Source organism: Chelon labrosus, assembly GCF_963514085.1.
Source record: "Chelon labrosus genome assembly, chromosome: 5".
In the NCBI taxonomy this organism is placed as follows: Eukaryota; Metazoa; Chordata; class Actinopteri; order Mugiliformes; family Mugilidae; genus Chelon; species Chelon labrosus.
The window spans coordinates 8,509,821-8,535,894 of NC_140341.1; the positions used below are offsets into that span (position 1 = coordinate 8,509,821).

The window sequence follows — 26,074 nt, forward strand, 5'->3', positions numbered from 1 at the left end:
AATAAATGAATGAAAAGTTTCTGTTTGGATGAGTGTGCGGCCACATGTCACACATCTGGAAGGGTGAACATCGACAAACTGGGGCATAATAAAGGTCGCGTCTAATTTCACACATTTGAACGTACAGTTTGCACATACACCGATCAGCCACAACATTAAAACCACTGACAGGAGAAGTGAATAACATTGACCATCTTGTGACAATTCAGTGTTCTGCTAGGAAACGTTTGGACCTGGCATTCATTCATTCATGTGGATGTTACTTAGACATGTAGCACCCACCTAGACCAGACCAGACACCCCCACCCCATAGCAATGAACAGTGCTGGGAATAACGGCGTTAAAATAAACGACGTTACTGACGGCGTTATTTTTTTCAGTAGCGAGTAATCTAACTAATTACTATTTCCGCCGTTACCGACAGTTAAATGTGGTGCGTTACTTGCGCTGTCAGCCAGCCACAAGAGCTGCGAAGGTGTTATTTTCCCCTCTGGGTGGTGTGGGGGGGTGGCCACATAAGTGATGATGATTGGTTAAGGTAGGGTAAGATTTCATGGTAAGCCTCATTGAGGTAAAAGGCAAGAACGTACACGTGAAGTGTTCGTTACGCTCAGAAAAAAATATCTAATTCTTAGACATATTTAAACTTTTTTTTTTTTTTTTAAAGTAACACAATAGTTACTTTCCCTGGTAATTAGTTACTTTTATAGTGGAGTAATTCAGTTACTAACTCAGTTACCTTTTGGGAGAAGTAACTAATTACTTTTTAAAAGTAACGTGCCCAACACTGGCAATGACATTCCTTGATGGCAGCAGCCATCCCCAGCAGGATGCAGCCTGACACAGGAACACACACAAAAACACTTTAGGAACAACTAAAAAAACATGAAGAGGTGTTGACCTGGCCTCCAAATTCACTAGATGTGGGATGATCCACAGAGGCCTAGTCATTTTAAACAGCACAAAGACAAGTTGCACCATCACAGTCAAGAATTTATTTACAGAATTTTACAGGAATTAGCATAATTTACACTTTTCCCATAAAAAAAAAAAAACAAGAAAAAAATAAATTTTTATTTATTTAAATTTTTTTTTGGCCTGTTGGCATATACACAATACTTTTCAACAGGCCTTTTGCACAGCACCCATTTGTCGTAGCAGGAGAAGCTCAGGTGTTATTAATAATAATAATAATAATAATAATAATAATATGAGCAGTGGCTCTGTTCAATTCAAGTGTCCCAGCGAACGAGCATGAACAAAACCAGGACCCTGAATTTGAAGCAGCTAAATGGAACTCAATTTTCCAATTCAAAATGTCTTCCATGAAAAAAAAAGGGTTCAGTCAAACTTGCAGCTTGAAACTCATGAAGATCAGCACCCCTCCCCCCACCCCCTCCCCCCACCGCGAGTTTCCCTCTGTCTTTCTATTTTATGCTATACGGCGGTGCGTTTGCAAGCAGGCACTGTTTCCTTGCTGATGTGTTCGAGAACTCGGGCGTCACATTCGGCAAATACGAGCTTTGTTCCCTGAACATTTGTCCTTTGATATTCTTATAAGCACGCAGTGTAAACAATCATTTCTCAGATGATGTTGCATCCAAGAGTCCGGCTATGATTTGTATGTCGCACCATAGGTAATATAACATTCTGACATGCACCATAAATATACAGTATTATAATCTTTACATGCTATAATAACACTATTGATCATGGTGTTGTAAATCACACATTATTTTGTCTCCTTGAAACACTATTTCATAAGTTCAGTCTCATTCAGAAAATTCATCCTCCACTGAATGGATTGTTAAGAAGAGAATATATTAAACGACACCACAAATACTATAAGGATAAAAATCTTAGTGCTTCATTTCCACAAATATAATACGCTAAGAAACCAAAGAAAGACGACGGCGTTTGTAAAGTGGCTGAATTACATTCTGGTGCTCTTCCCTGTCCTGTTCAGCTTTATGTCGCCGTTTTTCTTCTTCTCGTCGCCGCCGTCGTCGTCGTCTCCTTCGAGGTAGATCTTGTCCAGCTGCTCCATGTCGACGTAGGTGTAGAAGTGGGCCATGATGGAGAAGATGATGCAGACGCCCAGCAGAAGGGCGGCGAACAGCACGAACTCTTTCCACTGAGGCAACGAATAAAGGTTAGTATGTGAATGAGGTTCAGCTTACTTGTTACACATGAGAAAGAATAAAATGCATGTAAGGTTCACAGACACACAGGGACTTGACAGGAAAGAACAACCCGCATCCCTTGCACCTTGGTGGTATCATGCTGGTATTTGAGGTTCTGTATTTGTACATTTGTACCTCAGTCCACACTGTCTAGCCAAAAAAAAAAAGTCCAGTGTTGCATTCATTTTTCACCAAGATCTTGTATTGATGATGGGAGAGTCTGACCACTGCACAAAACCTTCTCCAACACATCCCAAAGATTCTCAATGGGGATCAGGTCTGGACTCTGTGGTGGCCAATCCATGTGTGAAAATGATGTCTCATGCTCCCTGAACCACTCTTTCACAATCTGAGCCCCATGAATCCTGACATTGTCATCTTGGAATATGCCCGTGAACATCAGGGAAGAAAAAATCCATTGATGGAATAACCTGGTCATTCAGTATATTCAGGTAGTCAGCTGACCTCATTCGTTGGACACATAATGTTGCTGAACCTAGACCTGAGCAACTGCAGCAACCCCAGATCATAGCACTGCCCCCACAGGCTTGTACAGTAGACACTAGGCATGATGGGTGCATCACTTCATCTGCCTCTCTTCTTACCCTGATGCCCCCATCACTCTGGAACAGGAAATCTGGACTCATCAGACCACATGACCTTCTTCCATTGCTCCAGAGTCCGATCTTTATGCTCCCTGGCAAATTGAAGCCGGTTAGCCTCACTGATTAGTGGTTTTCTTAAGGCTACACAGCTGTTCAGTCCCAATCCCTTGAGTTCCCTTCTCATTGTACATGTGGAAATGCTCTTACTTTCACTATTAAACATAGTTCTGAGATCTACTGTTGTTTTTCTGCGATTTGATTTCACCAAACGTTTAAGTGATCACCGATCACGATCAATCAGGATTTTTTTCCCGACCACATGTCTTCCTCAAAGACGATGGTTCTCCACTATCCTTCCAGTTTTTAATAACACATTGGACAGTTCTTAACCCACTTTTAGTAGTTTCTTCAATCTCCTTAGATGTTTTCTCTGCTTGATGCATGCCAATGATTTATCCCTTCTCAAACAGACATTGCTGTCGCTGTTTGTGTATTCAATCAGGTGAAGGACACAAACGTCTTTTCCACGACCACAGGATGTGTCTTTCGACATGGTTGTTTAAGAAATGAGAAGCTATTCATTGCATCAGTTGGGGTTAAATAACTTGTTGCCAGCTGAAAGATAATGACCCATGCAGTAATTATCCAATAGGAGGCTCCAACCTATTTGCTTAGTTGAATCCAGGTGGCGACTTTTTTTTTTTTTTTTTTGGCCAGGCAGTGTAGAAGGCCATGAACTGCCTGTTTTTCTACCATTCACAAGGCCAGATACCACAACAGAAGTGAGGAGTTGCATCTTTAGTAATTCAGGGTAGGTCACACTACCACAATCTTTACCTGTTCAAGTCCCGCGCCCTCCGCCACGATCAGCACTATCACATTCCCAAACGCAACCGTGAGCAGCCAGCCGGCCTGCAGCACTGACTTCATGTTGGCTGGAGCCTGCACAGAGGGAAAGGCAAACGGGCCAAAAAGAATTAAAATGTGTGACCATTTCATCATACATGAAGAGAGAGATCTGATGGGAGCAGGCAGGAAGGCAGAGAGCTGAAAACTTTTTGACATGGCATTTTAACGGTTGGACTTGAGTTACACCTACTTAAAGATGCACTATTTTCTAAGAAGATCCAATTTCACAGACATTTAAACTACAACTTAACAGACAACTCTTCTGAAAACCTTTTGTTTTGACCATCAAACACTTCACAGCTTTTACATGTGGCTCTGGAAAGTTATGTTGCTCCAAAGCACAGCTATCGAGCCTTGGTCATCTTGGATTTACGATGCTTGTGTTGGACTCAATAGTGAGAAAGAAGTAGCCCATAAACCCTCCAGCACCATAATGTGATCTTCTTTTTCTTTTATAACACTCCTTAAAGGACCCCCTTTAATTTAGATCTGGGTTAATACCAATTAATTCAAGCCGACAACAGCTACTGTCCTGCGTATAGAAGATGTTGGCTTGAAACTTTTTCTTCAAAGCCAGTTGGCAGCGAGTGTTTAATCCTCCAAACAAAGCCGTTCAGTGGAGCATTAGAAGTATCTCAAAGTGTTACTCGGTACCTATCGTAACAAACCTGTGAGTAGGAGAACTCCAGGCCGGTGATGGAGAACATGACCTCTCCAGCAGTGAGGAGGACATACTGTGGGATTTGCCAGGCTATGTGCACGTTGTTGGCTATCACATCCTCTATCTTGTAAGCCTTCAATTGACCAGATTCCTAAGAGAGCGCACAAGGGAGGAGGGTTAGGTCACGTTGTATCCGGTCAGATAAAATATCTGAGGAAGCGTCCTGACCTCTATGAGTATGATGGTGTAGGTAGCTCCAAAGTTGAGCACGCCCAGGTTGAGGTCAGGGCACGCTCCTGTCGCAAAGGTGCAGCCAACACCCGAGTATCTGAACAGAGGCGGGAATACAGTTAGGATGGGATGAATCAGATTAAAAAACAAGAACTAATCTACATTAAATTAAGAAATTATATCATGTTCACATTCAGTCAGTTAATTATTTAACCTGAGGAGATCTAGTTAAATGTGTTGTTTTGGAGGTGAAATCAGTTTTACAGGTTCTGTTAGGAACCCTCATTCACACCAATCACCAATCGGCCACAACATTATGACCACTGACAGGATAAGGATAAGATGTTCTGCTGGGAAACTTTTGGACCTGGCACTCATTTATGCAGATGCGGACTTAGATATGTACCACCCACTTAGACCAGACCAGGCACCCCCACCCCATAGCAATGACACTCCCCCCACTAACAACATTCTGTTGCCAGACACCACAGGACACCCTCAGAAGGCCCATGTCCATTCTCTGATGAATCACAACTGTTTTGGAGGCACAAGGGAGACCTACACAATATTAGGAAGGTGGTCATAATGTTATGCCTGACCAGTGTACACTATTCACACATTATACTTTGATTTGTGTTTGTGTCCGCCTATATCGTGTGCTGCATTCAAATGAAACTCGTGAGTGTGTGGTTACAACACTGGAAGTCCTGCACACAAAATGCTTGCCATTTAAATGGTGACATCAGCTCTAAGTTGTGAGAAACCAGTTGTCTAGAAGCCACTGAGGCTAACATTTTGGCAACTTAACAACCGGGTAACTTAATGTGGGATATGCAAAGGTGTGATGAAAGAAGACTTACCATATGAAGGCAGCATTTGCTTTGTGTGGTACTAAAAAGGAAGTAGCTTCAAGGTACTTGCTGCCTTCAATGGGAGTGTGTTTATGTGTCCGGGACAAAAGTCCATATGAACAGCCTTCATTATGCCTTTGTATTTCCTACTATAAGTTACCTGGTTGTTAGCTTGCTAAAATGTTAGCATCAGAGGATTTTAGACACCAACAGTTGCCTAGCAGCGGTGCAGCTTTGCAACTAAGTTGGCCGCTAGTGAATGGTTGCCAGGCTCTGGTTGTCTAGGTAACCCTCTTGGATATTTCCGACCCCAAATGGAAACAAGCAGAATATAAACTTATTGGTAGTGTGGTAAACTTGAGGGAAACATTTGGGAAACACTGTGTTTGTGACATACGTCAATGAACTGTATCAGACGCTGCCGTTGGTCCTCACCTTAATCGTGTCAGGTGTCACCTCAAAGTTGAGTTCAACTTTTAATTGCCCATTTTTGTGAGTTTTTTTTTTCTCCAACCACTGCTACAACTCAACTGAATTTAATTAATATTTTGTGGTCTCTTGTCACCACATCACAACCTCCTTGTGTCCGTCTTCTTTTACAGCTCAGGATTTTGGAAGCAGGACTCTTCCCATGTCATAACCCCAAGCCCCCCAAGTTTAATCTGCAGGCAGCATTCGGCCATCAATAATAGTGCCCTCAGCCCCAGGCCTATACTCACACTCCCCGATCCACAGACTTGTTAGCAGATGTGTCGTAACCGGAGGGCACCTGGAACGCCACATCTCCTATTGTCAGGTTTAAAGCCTTCGGCTGTGTGTTGAGGAACCTGTTAAATTTGAACCAGGAGAATTCATGAGTAAACGTAACTCCTAATTTAATTTAATTAAACTGACTGAAAATAACTTAGGGATAAATCATCTTCAAATGTTTTACAGTTTAAAGACCCAGTGTGTAAAATGTTTTATTAGCAGAAAAGACCCCTTAATTGACCAATCAAACACTGGTTCTAATTAGAGCTGAGTGTCTGCTAATGTAGGTTCTCCTAAATGCCTGTGAGGGAGTGCAATCTGCAATCTCACCACTAGAGGTCACTCAATCCTACACACTGGTCCTTTAAACGTAAATTCTGAGTTGTAACCTTTAATTAAACTCATTTTACCGCACAAGAGGATTCCCGTCTTCGCTTTTCTTCACATGGTCCTTCACCTGATTGAATACACAAACAGCCACATCAATGATATTTTCACTGTTCATTTGAACATTTTTATACTTATACACCTTTATACAAGTTTCTCTAGAGATTATCCTTTAGTTATTTTTTTATTTAGCTTCTTACTGTGAGTAATGTGTCCTACATTAACACAAAGTAATATGACTAATATTTGATATGCCTTTCAAAACTCTGACTGAGAAATACTTAATGCTCTTTGAAATCTGAAGATGTGGAGGGGCACTCACAAGTTTGCACTGGACACTGGAAGGACCGGGGTACAGGACAAGACTGTAGGCCTCCTCCTCTGTAAATGTAAACGGCATACACTTTGAGGTTGAATCACCGTGGATGATTTCAATCGTCAGGTTCTTGCTGGGCGCCCCCAGTGGGATGGTCTCATAATTGGGAGGGTCCTGACAAACGGATAGGTTCACACAGGATATTCACATCAAATCACAGCTTCATGTTCAACATCTGGTCTGACAAAACCAGAGAATAAAATACTGTTAGTATCACTCGGTATTAAAATACCTGATGTCAGATTTGAAAGATTGTATTTATTGGTAATATTTTGAAAACTGGACTTAATTCTTCACATATTTTTATTGCTAATCTGCTTTATATGTTTTAAAGCTCCCCTCTACCATGCATAGCTGCTGTCTTGGCCAGGAAATAAACATTTAAGCTCAGTGAGGCATTTCCTAGTTCAATAAACTTAATATGACTGATTGAAGACGGTGACAGGAAGACCTCTGGGAAACAGTGATTGTACAACACTAAAAACTCCAATATGCACATATATACAGTGAATAGTAATTAAAAAGTTGGTTTTCCCGGGTACCTCAAGGTGTTTGATCAGGTCTGGAAACAGGCTGCTGTCAGGGATCTTCACTTGGACTCCGACATTTGCGACGTTTACAACCTGCAGGAGGCTCTTCCCTGCTGGTGCGGGATCCACCACCGTTTTCTAGCAGACAGATATCAGCGTAGTAGAGATGAGAATACCGGAGATCGCAGACTTTTTTGTAATTTATTATCGCATTGTAAAGACTTTTTTGGTTTATTGAACTTTCACAGCTTTCACAATGGCATTAAAACACAAAGGAATGGCTTCAGGAGATTGCTTTGAAGAGTAATAATGCATATATCCCTGCATCCTATAGGAAAAGAATAAAATTAAATAACTAGGATACAAAGTTTGCCAGAATAATAATAATAATGTTAAGTGTCTACTTTTGCAAAACATAGCTCCAATCAAACTGCTTAATTTTATATAGATGTAGGGGAATTACCGTTTTTTTACATATTTTTTTTGACCATATTTCTGGCATAAAATTAGATTTTTTTACTCACCCATATAACTTTGGTGTCATTTGGAGTCGTTCGGAAGATATTAAGATCCAGCGGAGCACCGCGTATATCCATATAGTGGGAGTGACTGGGGCACCGAAAAGCAGCCTCTAAATAACGCATTATCTGCCGCGAAACTCTTTCATTTCACCAATATTTTGTTATGACACGCTAGTGCTATTCCCCGCTGAGTCCGGAGTTACCTGTTATCTATTCACGGATGTGTAGCAGTTTGTTGTTCTTTGGCCAGCTGTTCCTCTCTCTGCCTCTGCATCCTCCTTTCAACAAGCTCCTCATCCGTATACTCTTACTCAAGAGTTACTCAAAACGGTAAGGACGTCCATCATAAACAAAGTCGTCGTCCACAACCTCAGAATCGGAAAAATATTCAGCCATGTTGCAAAAACTAGCAGTAGCAAATTACAGGTAAACAAGCCGACCATCGTGGGGTGCGCGTGGCGCTCAGAAATTGCATCATCCAGATCAGAAGTTAGTAGGTCAATCTACAGACCCCGGATGATGATAACAGGTAACTCTGGACTCAACGGGGAATAGCACTAGCGTATCATAACAAAATATTGGTGAAAAGAATGAGTTTCGCGGCAGATAATGTGTTATTTAGAGGCTGCGTTTCGGTGCCCCAGTCACTCCCACTATATGGATATACGCGGCGCTCCGCTGGATCTAAATATCTTCAGAACGACTCCAAATGACACCAGAGATACAGCATTACTGCAGGTAATGCAGGTAATTCTTTGGGCATAAGTAAATAAGTAAATAGTTCTGGTGAGTGCAAGCGCCTTTCTGTAGAAAGAGACGATTACTGCTCATACGTACCACAACGTTCACCTCCACCAGAGTGGCCGCTACAAAGGCCAACGCTGCAAAGATCATTCCTACGGCCATCTTCCTTAGAGGCCTGAAGGCAGAGAGCGTTAGTGGCACCCCCATACATTTTTGTTTAAATAGTTGTTTGAAAGAAGGCATTTGTTGTTTTTCTGACAATAGTTTTAGTTCTCCTTTCGTTACAAGTAAGCAACATAATCAGCATTTAGTTTACATTGCGTTTACATTGCAGGCAAAATAAAGAAAGCTACTCAGCGTTTTACAAGCATTTAGCCACCAGTCAGTGGATTTACTTTTGCAAATATACACTGCATTTGTGCAAATGTGAGCAAACATTTCCCCTTAATTGTTAACTGGTTATTCTCCTGCTGCGTTATCTCTGGATATAAATGTCAGGTCACATGTCTAATTTACCCACTTTAAGAGTCTCGGTTTAAATGCCCGTGGCCACAATAGAGACAGGCGTATCCAAAACAACAGGCCCCTACTCACGTGATGTTGATCCTGCAAAGGCCAACGAGCGGATATATGGCGAGGTCAAAGATGGGCACAAAGACGAGAATCATCAGAGCGTTCAGCATCTACGCAACGGACAAGGAGACAAGAATGCACCTATAAGTGACTCAATAAAAGCCGTAAAATCATTAAGGCTCGAGCTGAACGTGAATAAAGGGGCTGACGCTATAATGCTGTGCTTGTAAAGTGATGCACGATGGCGGTGATAAGCGGCCGTAAAAGTGTTTTCATGAGAAGGACAGCACCGATCGTGACAGACATCGGTGTTCTTTACTGCTCTACTAGAAATGTATTGCTGTGGTACAGAGGTTAGTGAAAAACAAGAGAATTATAAAAGAGTTGTTAAAACCTGTATCTGGACAGTACCAAACCTTTATTGTCCTCTATTTGAAATTAAGCGATGGTTATAAAGGGAGAACTTTCAGGTTTTTATGAGCAGTTTTTAAGACAAGGTGCATGTTAACTTAAACCGATCAGGCATTACATTATTACCACCTTCCTGATATTGTGTAAGTCTTGGGCATCCAAAACAGTTGTGACTGTACATGGGCCTTCTGAGGTGGTGGTCCTGTGGTGTCTGGAAACAGGATGTTGTTAGTGGGGGCCTTTGGATCATCCCACAGATACTTAATCAGTTTGGGATCTAGTGAATTTGGAGGCCTTGTGTTGTTCTTCATGTTTTTTTGAGTTGTTCCTAAAACGTTTTTTGGGTCTCTGTCAGGTTGCATCCTGCAAGGGATGGCTGCTGCCATTAAGGACTGTCATTGCTATGGGGTGGGGGTGCCTGGTCTGGTCTAAGTGGTTGCTACATGTCTAAGTAACATCCACACGAATGAATGCCAGGTCCAAATGTTTCCCAGCAGAACATTATATTGTCACAAGATGGTCATACCTGATCGATGTAGGCTATATTTCAACTGCTAAAGGCTTCAGTTTCAGTGTGGCTTCAGTGCAAACGTTACAAGGTGAGGTCTGTTGCCTGAAAAATAACTAGCTAACAGCAACATGTTTAACGTTCAGCCACTTTATTTTAGGTCTGATTTGGGTGCAGTAGAAAATGCACACATTTTTTATTTTTTTCAAACCAAGATACGACCAAAAGATAAAAATCTAAGCGTTTCGTAAAGAGTTCCCGATAAACACGTGTTGAAAACATAATCGGCCGTCCAATAAAACAAAGAACACTCGGTGTGATGAATGCTTTACAAGTGTCAGATGTCTATCCTTGAAATTTCAGTCCATATTTTCTCGACTCTTCTAAAGCGCTTTAGCCCCTCTATTACTCTCCTTAGCCTTTTGGTGAATGCCTTCTGCCTGGAGCTGCATGTTTCCTTATCTGTCATCCTAACTCCTAACCAAGTGCTCAGTTAAGCATAATTCTCCGATCCACTTATGATACTTCATACGTTATTTTTATGCCAATCCCCTCACCTGTCATATAACTATTATATATAACATTATTTACATGTGCAGTACTCTGCCTCTGTTCACTCTTATACTTTGAATGAACGCTAAATCTCCCATTTGTCTCGTATCACCTACAATTTACTTATCTGCTTGCTCCTGCTGCTCTCTTCTCCTGCCTGCCAATATATCTCACCTATTTTTTTCTGTCTCTTCACCCAGCACATGGGTCCCTCCATATGAGCTACTTCCATCCTGTTAAAAGGATTGCCCCAGTGATTGCTCTGGGGGTTTCAGGCCCTGGGTCCGCTAAAGTACCCCCAAGACCGTTTTGATCGTCATTGAAAAATGACTTGCAATGAATTGGCAATGAACCGTCCAAACGTTTACATAACCGCGATTCAGCTCTCGTCCTCCTTTTGTTTTCTTTGATAATTGAGCACGACTGTAAAATAAAATATAGAGATATAGATAGATTTATATTACATGGTTTACTGGAAGCTATAAAACATCTAGTAAACTCAACTTGTTACCAAAGTCTAAAATGAACTTCGGACCACATTACAGTGCTTTACTGACGCACTGGAACAATACACAAACATCGTAAACTGTGCACAATACAGACAGTTGAGTTTGGGTGCAAGGAGAAAATTATATCTCCACCTTTTTTCATTATTTTCTAATTGTTTTATTTTGACATGCCGCTGAATAGACGCACATACCTGCATCTGGTCAGGCTTAATAACGAAGTTTTCTCCCTGCAAAGACAAACACACATTCACTTAAACTTTAACTTCATAAATCCAAACCTGACAAGTGCATGATTTATCACGACTGTAAACTGCGTCATTTAACCAGAATAAAATGACAAGTTGCAGCAACACCCGAACAAAGGGGTGATTTGTTTTAAAAAATCAAAACCCACCCACTGATATCATAGTGCAAACACGTTATCAGCTTTTTGAATTTTTGACATTATTGCTTTATGGAACAGAGAGTCTTACAAAAGCCATGTCCATCCGAGTGGCTTGAAGCGTCCAGCGGGAACCCTGCAAGAGACGAAAGAACCGTTACTGTCAAAGTAGTTTCTGGCACCAGATCGTCCTGTTAGCTTTGCAGAACAACCGTTCAACCGCAGCAGATGATGTTCTTTGTTTTCCTGGTAGATATTTTACATGCCTTCCATGGAATTCACGGAGTTCTTTCTTCGGTTCTTAATCAGTGAGATTAAATAAACAATGGTTACAGGAGGAGTGTCGATTGGCAATGTTGAATCTAGCCCTGTGGTTTTTCAGACGGCTTTGTTGGCCGGACTAGAAGATAACAGATAGTTTTGTGAGAGGGCCACGTGTCAAGACCTTGGCGTTGTGCTGGCTGAGAAAGGTCTTTTTATTTTTTAATTCCTCAAATGAGTAATAGTTGAGAAATAATGTGTTTTCCAGCCATTTTTAATAAAGCATACGGAGTAGAAACAGTCATTGGAACTTATTTGATGCGTCCCATGACTTCAAATCTTATTTGTTTAATCCATACAAAAGCCTGGAGTTTCCACTTGGTTTGCCTGACAACTGTTCCAAAGGCCAATTGAAATGCCATTCATTTTTGTGGATACACGCTCAAAAAAAAAAAAACTAACTGAAATCAAAGAACTTGGACTTGAAGCTGAAGTAGAATCAGAGTTTTTAAGATTCATCAGGAGCAAGACATGAATGCGATCTGAACCAATCTGCTGGTCCGCTTCAACAGCCGGCAATGTTATCTATCTTAGATCTCAGATCTCAGTCCAAAAAAGTCCTTATCACAGTCAGTTTTATGTCATGGTGTAAAAACATCAAAGCTGTTGTGACGGCTGAGTCTTTTGTCTTCCTGTACCTGCTGATCAAACAGAGCCCAGAACATTGGCAGGGGGATGTAGAGCACCAGAACCCGAAGAACCATCTTGATCTCTTGGATGAGACGTTTCTGTTGAGGCACAAACACGCAGACGGGATGGGTTGTCGCTGCAATCAAGGCGCAAAAATTGCATGAAAGAGTCAACAACGGGAGCACTCTGTTATTACCGAGTACTTCTCCTCGGCCCAGTCCAGCCAGTGCTTCCTCGAAGGATCATACTTTGACTTCCTCCAGCGGTTCTTGATCGCAAACTGTAAACAAAAAAATCAAAAACGGGATTAGTGTCTGCAGCAGTTTATTAAATCTTCGGATAGTGCGAAGGAGAAGTGGGAGGTGACTCACCCCGATGCAGTTGCAGACTTGCAACAGGATGTTTCCCTGAGGAGGAGTCCTCTTGTATAGACCGCTGCCAGAGATGAACACAACTGCACAAGACAGATGCAGAGTTAGAGTGGACTCAGGGGAGTGAAGACATCATTTTGCGTTAGTGGCTCTTGTGCAGTCCGTTGCTCTACTTGTTATACTTGGTATGATAACATGGTCTTAATATTTCCTCTAAACAACCAATGAGGAGAAACAGCACAATCTAACGGTAATTTGTCTTTTAAGGACGTATTATCCTCTAACTGTGCCATATGAAGTGCTATGAGGTAATAAATCGTAAAATGCTGTAAACATGATTCAGGCCTCTAACACTAAAAGCTCCTATATCGTCTCACCCTCACTGTGGCCTCTCTTGTATTAAATCAGTTTGTTTTCACAGCGAGCGGTCAGCCAGGCATGAATCCCATAAGGATGAGGGGTGACAGGGACTCAGAGGCAGACACAACTGACTGTCGGGATGTACGTACGTAGACGGGCCTGGATCAAGAGGAAGCCCGGCCTTGTATAAACACAATCTCAGCAACCAGATCGCAGCCTGAACTGGAGCTCGGTTTCAGATACGTGACAGTTATAGCTGACATTGGCTTTTTACAGCTGTGTCATTATTAATCGATCTTCTAGGGAAGTACCAGAAACGTACACAGTGTTTTCTTAGGTTGCAAATTCTGACTCACATTAATAACAAACAGCAGCCTTGTGATATGCCAAATATGTCAATGTTTAAAAAAAAAAGCACATGTTATCTATCTTAGGTCTCAGTCCAAAAAAGACAGACTGTGTGTTATATGGATCAGAATGCCCAGATTCTCAAGCTCATGGTAATCCCAAGATCTTGAGTAAAGGCTACTGGATTTAGGATATGTGCATCAGAAATTATACGAGGAACATTATTTCCGAGGTCAAGACTAAACTAAAATGGTGTAAAAGTTCAAACTTGACTCGCAGCTTATATTTACTCTTAAAGGAGAACATATCTTTGCAGACTGACGTTTTTTTAGATATGTTTAGAAGGTCTAGAGCCTTTTAATAATCCAGGAGCTGCACAAATTGTGATGAATAACTTAAAATTGGCCGAATACTTACACTCATGTTGTCACACGAGTTAGCATCATTTGTGCAACTTTGAAAAATATAGTTTAGTAGATCTATATAGCTCGTTCCTTGGCTCTGCTTGAGGCTAGCAGCTCAATACTATTGGCTATAATCACCCCCAGTATTCAAACTGAGTACTGTCTCCGCCCCTTTTTGGGGAAACCCAAAAAACACTTGTCATAGACTTGTATTTAAAATAATGGTACAAAACCAAAGCAAAAGAAGTCCACCAGAATTAAATTAGTTTATAAATGACCCAAAGACACAACGTCAAGTAAATCAACAGTATGTCCAATTTGCATATAACAGAACAATCGAGATACATTGAAAAAGATAAATTTGATCCTTCGTCAGTCATTAAGGTGGTGCAATAACTCCACTCAGTGCTCAAGAAATCTATTTTGAGCTTACTAACTATCCAGGTAAACAAATTACCTGTGAAATATTTTACTTTTCAATACTGCTCTACAAATACTATGGTAGATAGCAATATCATAGTGGAGTGATAACTGAACTAGCGGCACTATACATTAGCTTTGTTTGTCTAGCCTGAGCTCCAGCCATTAGCTTTTAGTAGCATTCAAATAACCCAGGCTCACACCAGTAATATGGTCTGGATAACGTAGACACCAGGTTTGTTTGAAGAAGAAGAATGTGTAACAAGCTACAGGAAATTTAATTGATTATGAAAGCTAGTGGACTTTGTTCTCTGGCAACCATACATGTCTGTGCAAACTTTCTTGACACTCCATTTCTTTTGAATCCCACCTCAATCAGGGTAATAGAGTGTTACACAGGTTTGATTTTTTTATCGTAGTGTGGAATAATCTATTACAGTGGGACAGACACTCACCTAAAGCCACGATCATCAAAGCTGCAGGAACCCCGAAGGCCAGAGCATAGCAGTCAGCACCGAAACACTGCACATCACCTGCAGGAGTCGAAGTATGTTATTCACATGACAGGCCTCATTGGTATGTAACACATTTTGAACATTAAGAATTTGAACGCTCACTTCTCAGTATGGGCGTAATCAGCGTTGACAAGAGGCTCCCAGCATTGATTGACATGTAGAAAATGGAGAAGAATTTCTGCCTCTCGCTGGTCTGCAGGTGATGAATAAACAATCAGGAGTTCATACTGTGCTACATTTTCGATTTTAACATAGATTTTACACAGTAACAGTTTGGTTGGCTAATGTGTTAGCAATGCGTTTCAAATATGTGGTAAGGAAATATCTGGCTTTTTAGCTTCAAAGCATTTCAGTTTGTTTGTCTGCTCTCACAATGATGTGATATTGATGAGCATCGAGTAAACAGGCCCACAACCAAAATAGTGAAATCTTTAAATTCTTTGTCAAGAAATTGCAAAGCGATCTTAATTCTTACATTCAGTGTTGATACGTAAAATGTACCGCACCTAAATAATACATTAACAGCTCTTGTTGACGAGCCTTGAAGAAAGTCCCTTTGATTATTGTCAAAGGTTTGGTAATAAAATCTTTACAAGACAAAGGAACTAGCAGATACACAAGGACTTAAACAGGCTTAAACATTTAAGGACCAGTTTTGATCTGAAGAAGTGCTTTATGAAACAAATAACAAGTTGTTTTACTGAGAATAAATCTGGATTTATGGATCCATGGATCTATGCCATAGATACACCATAGCTCCACCATAGGTACGCCATAGCTCCACCACAGGTACATCATAGGTACGCCATAGCTCCACCACAGGTACATCATAGGTACGCCATGGGTACAACATAGGTACACCATAGCTCCACCATAGTTACACAATAGCTCCACCACAGGTATATCATAGGTATGCCATAGGTACGCCATAGGTACACCACAGGTATGCCATAGGTACACCATAGGTACACCATAGGCACACCATAGGTACACCATAGCTCTATATTTCTGTATATACTGTACATGACTAATTGATTTATTTGCCAGTTTAGTTTCCTCCTTGTGTTTCTCAATATAAAATGTATGTCTTTAATTTGAAAAAAAAAAAAACTTACATGCTCCTCATCAAACTGGTCTCCTCCAAATGCTGCCACGCAGGGTTTGATTCCACCGGTGCCGAGAGCTATGAGTATCAGCCCTATCATAGACAGAGCACTAAAACACACACACACAGAGAATAGACATACGATATAGAGTAGGGATTATTGGGAATATTTGAAGGGATTATTGTTATTCGTAATTCGTATTTTGTGTTAAATTCAAAAGTGCACCGAATATCTAGCTCTGTCCAGATATAAAGAGATTTGCCCATCTCTTTGCAGCTGACAGTTGGTCGTTATGGAAAGTTTCAAGATCTGGTTGCCTTAGTAACCTTCCTGTATATTTCCCACCCTGAATGTGTCCAAATGAAACTAACAAATCACAAAAATGTTGTTAATATATGGACAAAGGTACCTCTTCGGGGTTCGCCAGTGGCTCCAAGCCAACTACGTTATCACTACGGTGAATTTTTTGGTGTGAGGAATCAAAGTCATGGACAGTAAATGTTTAGGGAAACCAAACTTCCTGGCTTTTGAACCAATTCCTACATCTCTACTGTTAACTGATTCAAAAACCATACAATCAACCTGGCATTATGACCGAGCGAATACTTACATGTGCACGTCCGTGTTTCCCACAGTGGGAATGGCTCCCACCGACTTGATCACATGGCCAATCACATAAACAATGGACAGGTAGATGATGGTCCTGTTAGGAGCAAACAGTGGCTATTATGTACAGTCTCTGTGTGTGTGGTCAGACTGATTCATCTCCACTAACAGGTAGTGTTTGTCAGAGTAGTCAAAGCTCCTTGGTTAAAGGCATGAGGTATGCTGCATGATGTAGTGCAAACCACCGATGGTGATTCAACTATAGATACATGGTGGACACAGTGTGTTTTTAACTGTATAATTTAAGGAACATAGACATATAATCCTAAAACCTCTGCACATGAAAATGAGACATCACTCTTTCTCTTGAAATAATGTGAATTAACAAATTAAGTATGTGATGCTTAAATGGGAACTACTGTTTTTTACAACCTGGACCTTATTTCTGGCATAAAATACAATTGTTTACTCACCCATATAACTTTTGTGTAATTTGTAGTCATTCAGGAGATATTTAGATCTGTGTATATCCATATAGTGGGAGTGAATGGGGCACCGAAACGCAGCCTCAAAATAACGCATTATCTGCCGCGTAACTCGTTCATTTCACCAATATTTTGTTATCGTACGCTAGTGAGTTACCTGTTATCATCCAGAAGGGTCTGTGGATTGACCTAAAGACCCTTCAGGATGATGTCTTCTAACCTGGATGATGTCATCTCTGAGCGCTGCATGCACCCGCAACGGTCGGCTTGTTTACCGGCTGAATATTTTTCCGATTCTGAGGTTGTGCACAAACCATAGAAGTACCCCAGATGATGATAACAGGTAACTCCAAACTCAACGGTGAATAGCACTAGCGTACGATAACAAAATATTGGTGAAATAAACGAGTTTCACGGCAGATAATGCGTTATTTAGAAGCTGCGTTTCGGTGCCCCTGTCACTCCGATTATGCAGATATACGCAGATCTAAATATCTCCCGAATGACTACAAATTACACAAATCTTATATGGGTGAGTAAATGATCGTATTTTATGCCAGAAATAAGGTCCAGGTTGTAAAAAAACAGTAGTTCCCCTTTAACCCTCGTGTTATGTTTGTTTCTAAGGAAAAGCAATGATGTTCCTGGGTCAGTTTGATTTATTTAGTGCAACTGTGTTATTTAGCGCTCATGGATCATGATAATTCACTAGTTTTTCCATGAAAAATGCATGTTATTTTTTTTTAATGTAAATTGGAAAGACCTACATATAAAATACAATAGTTTTAGTTGACACTGATTATTTTGACTTTTTTTTTTTTTATTATTATTTTTATGGGGGGGTGGCGGTAACTCAGCATGAGAAATCCTCTTTCTTTTCAGGGTTAAATTGACACTCACTTGAATTTTCCGAGCCAGGAGTCGGCGATGAGAGCTCCCAGTATAGGCGTGAAGTAGCAGAGGCCGCTGAAGGCGTGGTAGATGGCCGTGGAGAGGTCCTTGTCCCAGTGCAGGTACGTGAGGAAGTAGAGCGTCAGCACCGCTGTGATCGCACACACACAGAGACAGAAGCTTGTGACTCAACATGGAAAGACCAAAATACATTGCGACATCTCAGCAAAGCCTATTCTACAGGTGTCTGACTGATATGAACCCTCAGAATCCCATAATCCTTCGCGCACTGCTAGGAGTCAGTCCTTCTTAATTGAAGTTTACGCCAGTCACAGACAATTCTGTCACATGACCTGGAACAATACGAATCTACTGAGATTTATAGAATTGAAGCCAGACATGAGCTGTGTCCCATTAGTAGCTCTGTCATTCCTCAACTCCAAAGAAATGCCAAATATACCAGATGTGTGAAGCAGAATGTTTTGGGGGCGATGACGAATATTCATATGAGACTTTCCCAGACATAAAATAATTATGTTTGGATGAACAGTTAGGTTGATTTAAATATTCAAGGTACTCAGGAGGACATTAAACTCACAAACAGGAGTCACACGGCTAAAGCTCATACTGTTAACTGAGAAACAACAAAACCGGTCCCACTGCACAAACTCTGCACAGTTTTATTGACAGCAACCTCTTTATTCCAGCCTGACTTCCCGATGTTTTCCCCCAAGCTTCCAGCTAACTCCCACGGTATTCCGAGCAGATGGAGTTCACAGTTTGTCAGCTGCAAAATGAAGTTTGTACACACTGAATGTTTTATTGCTGCCGTGAAAACACTCACACTTCAGGAAATTGATCCGGAACGAAGCCTAATTTTCTGGCGAATATTATTTTGTCCTTGTTTATTTTCACTGTAAATTAAATATTTGCGCGCGTTAATGTTACGTACTAAAATGAATCAAGTAATAATGAAACTAAAATGTGTTTGCATAAATTCACAGACATCTCAACTCAACTCAACTCAACTTTACTTATAGCGCACTTTAAAAACAGCCACAGCTGAAAGAAAGTGGTGTACATACTGTGGTTGTGCGTTTATAGTTTTATAGTTTTTAATCATTTGTCTTATGTTCTTATAAGAACACAAGACAAGCAATTAAAAACTATAAAACTATAAAACAATAAGAACAATAAAAACAATTAAAAAACAATTAAAAAAACACTAAAAACACTAAATAAGAGCAGGGTCTTATGCTGGGTTGAAAGCCAAGAAATACACATGGGTTAGGGTTAGGGCTTGTCGGGGGGGGGGGGGGGGGGGGGGGGGCTTGTCTGATGTGCAATGGTAGACCGTTACACAATTTGGGATGAGCTGACCTGAGACATCAAGCAGAAGTGTAAGGATGGAGAAGCTCAGGGAGGTAAGGCGGAGCGAGACCGTTTAAAGATTCAAAGGCAAATAAAAGAATCTTAAAATGAACTCTAAAGTGGAGGGAGGACTGGCTGACCCCAAAATAAAGTGCATCTCAAAGTGCTGATGAGTAAGAAAGAGCTTCACCTTTTGCCAGCCGCCCAAGGTTCAAAAAGCTGGACTTAACTGCTGCACCAATTTGCCCGATCCAATTTAAAATCACTGCCGAGACTGCTGGCTTTACATATAACTGACAAGGGGCCCAAATCTACTCGTAAAAGCCGGCTGTCATGAACACATGTCGGTTTCCACTGTGTCTTTGAGAACTGATTGAAGTAATGTGACAGGGGCGGACATGTGAGTTTAAGTGAGGTCATGTGAGGGGAAGAGGGAAACTTTATCTGTTTGTACCAGGCTCTCTGTTATATTGCCCCTCTTTAACTTACAATCTTTGAAAACCAGAACATCGTCGCTCATGAAAACTTTGTCTCCAGGACGTTTCACAGTTGAATTCAGAGGTAATCTGTGAAATCAGAACCCTGCTCTTCATGTCATCTGTTATACATTTATACCACCACCACCACCACCACCACCACAAACCATGCAGCCATACCTTTCATGCCATAGTAGGAGAAGCGTTCACAGAACTCGTTCACCACTATGAAGCAGATGCTGAGCGGGTAATTGGTCCCACATAGTTTCTAAAAAGAAAAAAACACTTTGGATTTACAGGATGACATCTTAAATAACATCAGACATCACAAGAAATTAGATAGGTTAAAAAAAACTTTCACTTTCTCGTCAATACTATCACAATCTCTAACAGAGAATTGTGCAACATGCTGCCGTGAAATGTAATGTGGAATGTAACCGATGCGTTCTTCCTGTTTGTCACTCTCATGAGATACTGGAGTTAATCATTATGCAGAAATAGAAGCTTCATAGATTCTTCTGATAAGAGCAGATAAACTGATAAAAATGTCCAATATGCTCCTGTGATTATATCACACGGCCACGGTTTTGCACGCGATTGGATTTCTGTCAGCGCCGTGGTTAAATTCGTGTATTTCACTGCTTTTCTTTGAGCATGTTTAGCTGAAAACCTATACGTGCGTGTTGTCCTGCAGCTTTTGGACAAATCCCAAAAGCTTTTCTCGGTGAACTATGTTCCTCCGCAGATGAGGCCTTTAACGGTCGAGCTTATAGATCATTAAAACAGCATCACATGACTGTTTTCCAGTTGTAATGTCAGTCATTTAGTCATTACGGTAGAAAGGGGAGATGACTTTTCTAATTTCTGTCATCATGAACGGATAATGTGAGACAAAACAGGGAATTTGAAGATGCTGCCTTTGTGATTATTTCAAAACACTGCCTGGACTAAACTATTCACGAGCTGAATTAACTGAAAAAAAAAGTCTAAAGATTTGTTCAATAATGAAAATATTCATTAATTTGCAGCTCTGGCATGTACAGCGTAGAGTTGCTTGTAAATTCTGTTTTCTTCCTTCGTCCTGCTTTTTGTGCTACAGCAGTCCCTGAAAAAATATAAATATAATCAAGATTTGAGACGGTGGAAGAATTCCTGAGTGCAACTTTAAGGGTCAGATGTATTTCCTCACTTCTATTTGTTTATCCGAGCGAAAGCAGATGTTGTATTTGTCCTGAGATTTTTTTTTTTTCCCTGCTTTAATTCCGGTTTTGTCTGCAGGTTTTAATGCATACAATTTAAAACTAAGGTCGTCCACTGAGTAGACTCAATTTATCCATGAGGATTGTGAGATATCAATCACTGTCACTGTTGTCTCTACCTGACTCTCAACAGATTTCACATTGACTGCTTCTTAAGCAGAAAAACTGATGACAGTAAAGTCACCACAGCCAAATAAAGAGGGCCTCTGTGTATTTTATTGACCAGAGAACTACCGAGGGTGAAATAATTTATTTGTCTTTCTCGTGCAAAACTAAGATTTGCTATCTTATTCCGTCTCCAAAAGGAGATAATCAGATGCTCCAACTTTCAGCCTATGCGCCTTGCTCTTGGAGAGGAGGGAGTGCCTGTTGCATCAGCTCACTGGTGTTTTTTTTTTTTTTGTTTAACCTAACGGTTAAGAGAGAGATGTTTAGCGGAGCAAACAACTCTCTAGTTCGCGCTCTGACTGCAAAAATACATCTCCATTTCATTCACAAACATCTGAGGAGCCCTCGGCTCCCGTGTGTCCGTGCGTTTTTCTCCAGCCCAGAATTTCTTTTACCGCGCGCCATGTAAAAAAAAACCTTTTTCAACAATCAAAACGCAACAAAACAACTTAAAGAGTCTTTGCACACTTCGCGTAACTGCAGCGTATTTACCTTGGAGGTCATGTTGAGTAGCTTGCTGGAGAGATTTTGGCTCTTTACTGGCGCATCGGGATCTCCTGTTTGGCATCCAAGTCCGTCCCACTCTGTTCCGCTCTAGTGTAAAACCTCGAGCATTTATGCTCTTAAAGCCGAGTTAAAAGTTAATATTCCACCACAGAACTTTGACTTCTTACTTCAGAAACAGCAGAGGGCCTTCACAGCTCGGGGTTAATTCTAAACAGAACAAAAAAATGTCACTCGGATGAGGATTTTTTTTTCTCCTAAACGCAAGCCAGCCTTGGCATTTCACTCACTTTCTGCGGTGGAGCAGGAGGTCCGTTAGTTGCAATAGTGAAGCGGGGACCAGAGGCTGCAGCAGCCTCTCTGCTTAAGTACAATGGAGCTGTTGTTACGACCTGGCGGCGGGATAGGGGGGGTCAAAGTGAGCTGGATGAGCCGGTCAAGATGCGTCTTTGATCCGGATGAATGAGCGCATCGCTAAATTTATGTTAATTCACCCTGTGTGTGTGTGTGTGTGTGTGTGGTACTACTGATGTTGTTAGGACATGGGGACACGCCTCTATTTTGGACACAAAAAGAAAGTGTGTGTTTTTTTGTTTGTTTGTTTAAGTTGTGGGGTCCCAACTCTTGCAGAATATTAATATTCTACATCTATTTGAGGGTTAAAACCTGAATGGACTTTTAGGGAATGCACTGGCAATGAACAGAGTAAGAGTTTTTGTGTGCGTGAGTCTGTCCTCATATTCTGGCAAAAAGGTCATTTTCTTGTGTTCAACTTGAATCAGGTGACGTTAATAAACATGATTTACTGTGTTACGTGCGTGCTTCATTTGGAGTCAAAATGAATCAGTGCTGATTATCAGTTTTTGCATCATAACCAAATTAAATCTTCTCTCTGTTTGGTGATTTTAACCGATCACACCATAGATTGTGTAAAGATGGACGGCGGGACTGCTCCTCAAACGTAAAGCCAAAGCAAGTAGAGCTCCCCCTGGTGACTGGCTGCAGTATGGGTCATAAGCTCCGCCCCCTCCATGTTAGTGGATGGGACTAGGGCCAAACTAAAACACTAAAATACACGTCAAACGTTCTTTTTTTCAAGAATGTTTTCTGTCATTTTAGGTAGTTAATATAATGCTGATGTATATTCAAGTGTCAATTGTTTGGATAAGTTTCGTTTTATAGACAAGGGATATGACATAATGGACTACCAGTTGCCATGCCACAACCGCTCCATGTGGGACAGTGAGAGATCTTCATCACAATCATCGTCATCGCGCCTCCACGTGGCTCCACTTTCAGACCGTACTGTGCAGACTCTGGCTCCAAAGTCGCAAGATGGCGCCGCCCGTATCCCCGGGAAAATAGCGTCAGTTTGGCCAATGCAAGGAAGTGGGGACGCATTGTACATATTTATATACAGTCTATGCATCACACAGATTGGGGAACTGGAATGCATATTTTTGGCATTTGACCATACAGTCAGTACATTTCGACAGGTTATGGTAATGAAAACAGGGAACAGCTGCAGCCTTTCTTCCGTTTTTAGGTAATTTAAGTACTCAACAGTGTGTTAAAAAAAAAAAAAAAGATGTTATTGTAATTTTATTACTGATGCGTGATCACCTAGGGAGAATTTTACTGTTGTGTTTGGTCACAAAAGAACAACATAATGTTTTTTTCATGTCGCGACGGGTTGCGGGGAATGGAGTTTAGGGCCCAAACGCAGGACTCAGAGGCAGGAGTGGGCGAAAAAGATATTTAATAATAAAAAAAAACCCAAAGCTAACAAAACCAAAAGTGCTGCCCAGGTGGCAGGAAATCCAAGAACCAAATCACTAACCTAAAAACTATGAAAAAACTGGAACAAGGCATGGAATAACTGTGGCATGGAAAACATGAGCAAACTATGGCATGGAACATGGACAAGGCATACAAACAGTATGACACGACCAGGAACAAAGGGGAAGGCAGGGCTATATACGCACACGAGGAACAGGGGTGACGAGACAAAGGTGAGGCAAATCAAGAAATAACACAAGGTGAAACCAATGATCTAATCAAAAGGAAAACACTGAATTTAACAAAATAAAACAGGAAACAGAAAACTGAAAAACTAAACACTCAACCATGACAGAAAACATGACAGCTGTGTACCTAATGTTTTGTGCATTTGATTACATTTTGGATAGAAGTTAATATATATATATTTGAATGTAGTAGAGTAGAAACATAAGCGGTGAACAATGAAAATACATTATATGAAGCTGTTTGTAACAAGAGACGACCACATTTGTTTATTGCATTTATAAATGTATAAACAGGTATGCATTATTTTAGTTAGTTAGTTATAATAATCACACAATATCCCGTTAAACCTGCATATATTTAAACTTTGCTGACTCCTTCGTTGTTTTCTCATCACTTCATCTGCATCTCTTACATACAAGAGACTCTGTTAGGAATTAGCTCAAAAACCGCAAAATAAAAAAAAATAAAAAATCTTCTTCTCTAATTGTTGGACAAAACAATCATATCTTAATGTCTACTCAGAAGCTTTCAGCTGCATCACACCCGCCCCATCAGCAGATGGAGTTTTCTCAGTTGTCATGGTGAGGGCTCAGGTGTTGTGGACATAATTGGAGAGAGATGTCCTCGTAGATCTTTATGTGGCTGTTCATTGACTCCTGCTGGATGGCTTATAAAAAAAATAAATAAAAAAAAGACGGAGAGGTGAATGACGTCCTGTGTGACACCACAGACTATACTGCGTCAGTGTAGTGGACTCTGGAGTCCTGATGGGAGGAGTATCCCAGACAGGGGAGGATGTCAGCTCCGGGACACATTATCAGCAGTGTACACCTTGAATCAGGGGCTGTTTGGGGCCTTTCAACACTGAACACCCTCATCACAGGGTGATCAAACTTGAGCTTGTGTCCCATGCCGTACACCCTCCAAGGTCATCTTGATGTTTCTGGCCCCTTCAGACACTGATTTAACTGTCTGCCGCAGAGCCTGTCCATGAATTCGTTGGTGGTGGAAAAAGCCACGAACCCTCTGCATCCCACTTCAACGGGATAGATTTTTGCATTCCATCCTCATTGTTGTGCTTCTGCTGCCAGTTTTGTGTAGCACAGTTTCTCGCGCTCATAGGCCTCTTCAACTGAATTCTCCCACGGGACTGTGAGCTCTACGATGTAGACACCCTTCAGTGAAGGGGACCAGGTCTGGCCTAAGGGTGGTGGAGGCAATGTCAAGTGGAAAGACGTGTGCTAAGCCGCAAATCTAAAAATGTCTGACGACTGAAAAGAACCCGGAGAACGCTACCATTTATAAAACACTTCACAGTCCGTGAGGGTGATTTGTCTTGTAAATGTAAATGCAAATACCACGTGAGAGATAAGCCACCGACTTATCGTGTGTTCTGCTTGGTGCAAACTGCCAGGACATAACTGAATGTGCAGGTTCTATTGCTCACTCTTCCTGTCATGACTCAGATTTGCTGGAACTGACGAAAAACAGGATTCAAGTGTATTTGTGCTTTTTTAGCTCTTTACCACAAGTTACTTTGACGTAGACGCCCTGCACTGATCACAGCAAACCACAACAGCTTCCACCAATAGGATTACACTCCAAGATAAAAATCCATAAATGTACGAACAAAACTGCAAAGTTACAAAACTCAAGTTATGGCTCATGAATGATGCTACTTGGGAAAATCTATCTGTGCAGCCTGATGTCATGGATTAAGGCCCAAACACTCATGGTAATGTGACATCTGATGGTTTTAACAGTCACTTTGCGGTGCACTGTTAGAGATGCTACTGGAAGTGGTAACTGTCAGACTTTCTTAGCCATTTAAGAGCCATATTTGGTAACGTCCCACACACATTTTAAATCGTGGTCGAGAAGCATGTGGTTTTCACCCAGACATCCAGCGGAGATCAAGGCAACGTTCTCAGGTCAAATCAGGGTTTAAATGTGGTCTCCAAGGTCCACCTCTAAGAGACTAAGATCGTTTAATATCTGCCTGAAGCTGCTGGACATGTTCTACCAGACGATCGTTGCCAGCGCCCTCCTCTACGCTGCAGAAGAAGAAGGAGACGTCGCGGCTAGACAAACTGATAGAGAAGGAGGTTCTCTGTGGCAGGAGGGCAGA

The 26,074-nt window shown here is 41.2% G+C and overlaps 1 protein-coding gene across 1 annotated transcript; it reads right to left on the minus strand.

Moving 5' to 3' along the window:
- Nucleotides 1–1,435: 1,435 nt before the first annotated feature.
- On the minus strand, nt 1,436–20,326 carry slc15a2 (solute carrier family 15 member 2). The gene is made up of 21 exons (XM_084545476.1): nt 20,168–20,326; nt 18,150–18,291; nt 16,769–16,861; nt 16,168–16,267; nt 15,155–15,245; nt 14,993–15,070; nt 13,006–13,088; nt 12,831–12,914; nt 12,643–12,732; nt 11,775–11,819; nt 11,493–11,528; nt 9,343–9,431; nt 8,842–8,923; nt 7,496–7,621; nt 6,900–7,067; nt 6,601–6,647; nt 6,160–6,267; nt 4,587–4,686; nt 4,366–4,509; nt 3,626–3,730; nt 1,436–2,134 (listed from the first exon to the last, which is right to left on the minus strand). Exons 1-21 carry the CDS (start codon nt 20,172–20,174, stop codon nt 1,934–1,936), a joined length of 2,019 nt encoding a protein of 672 aa, XP_084401602.1. The 5' UTR covers nt 20,175–20,326; the 3' UTR covers nt 1,436–1,933.
- Between the last annotated feature and the right edge of the window lie 5,748 nt (nt 20,327–26,074).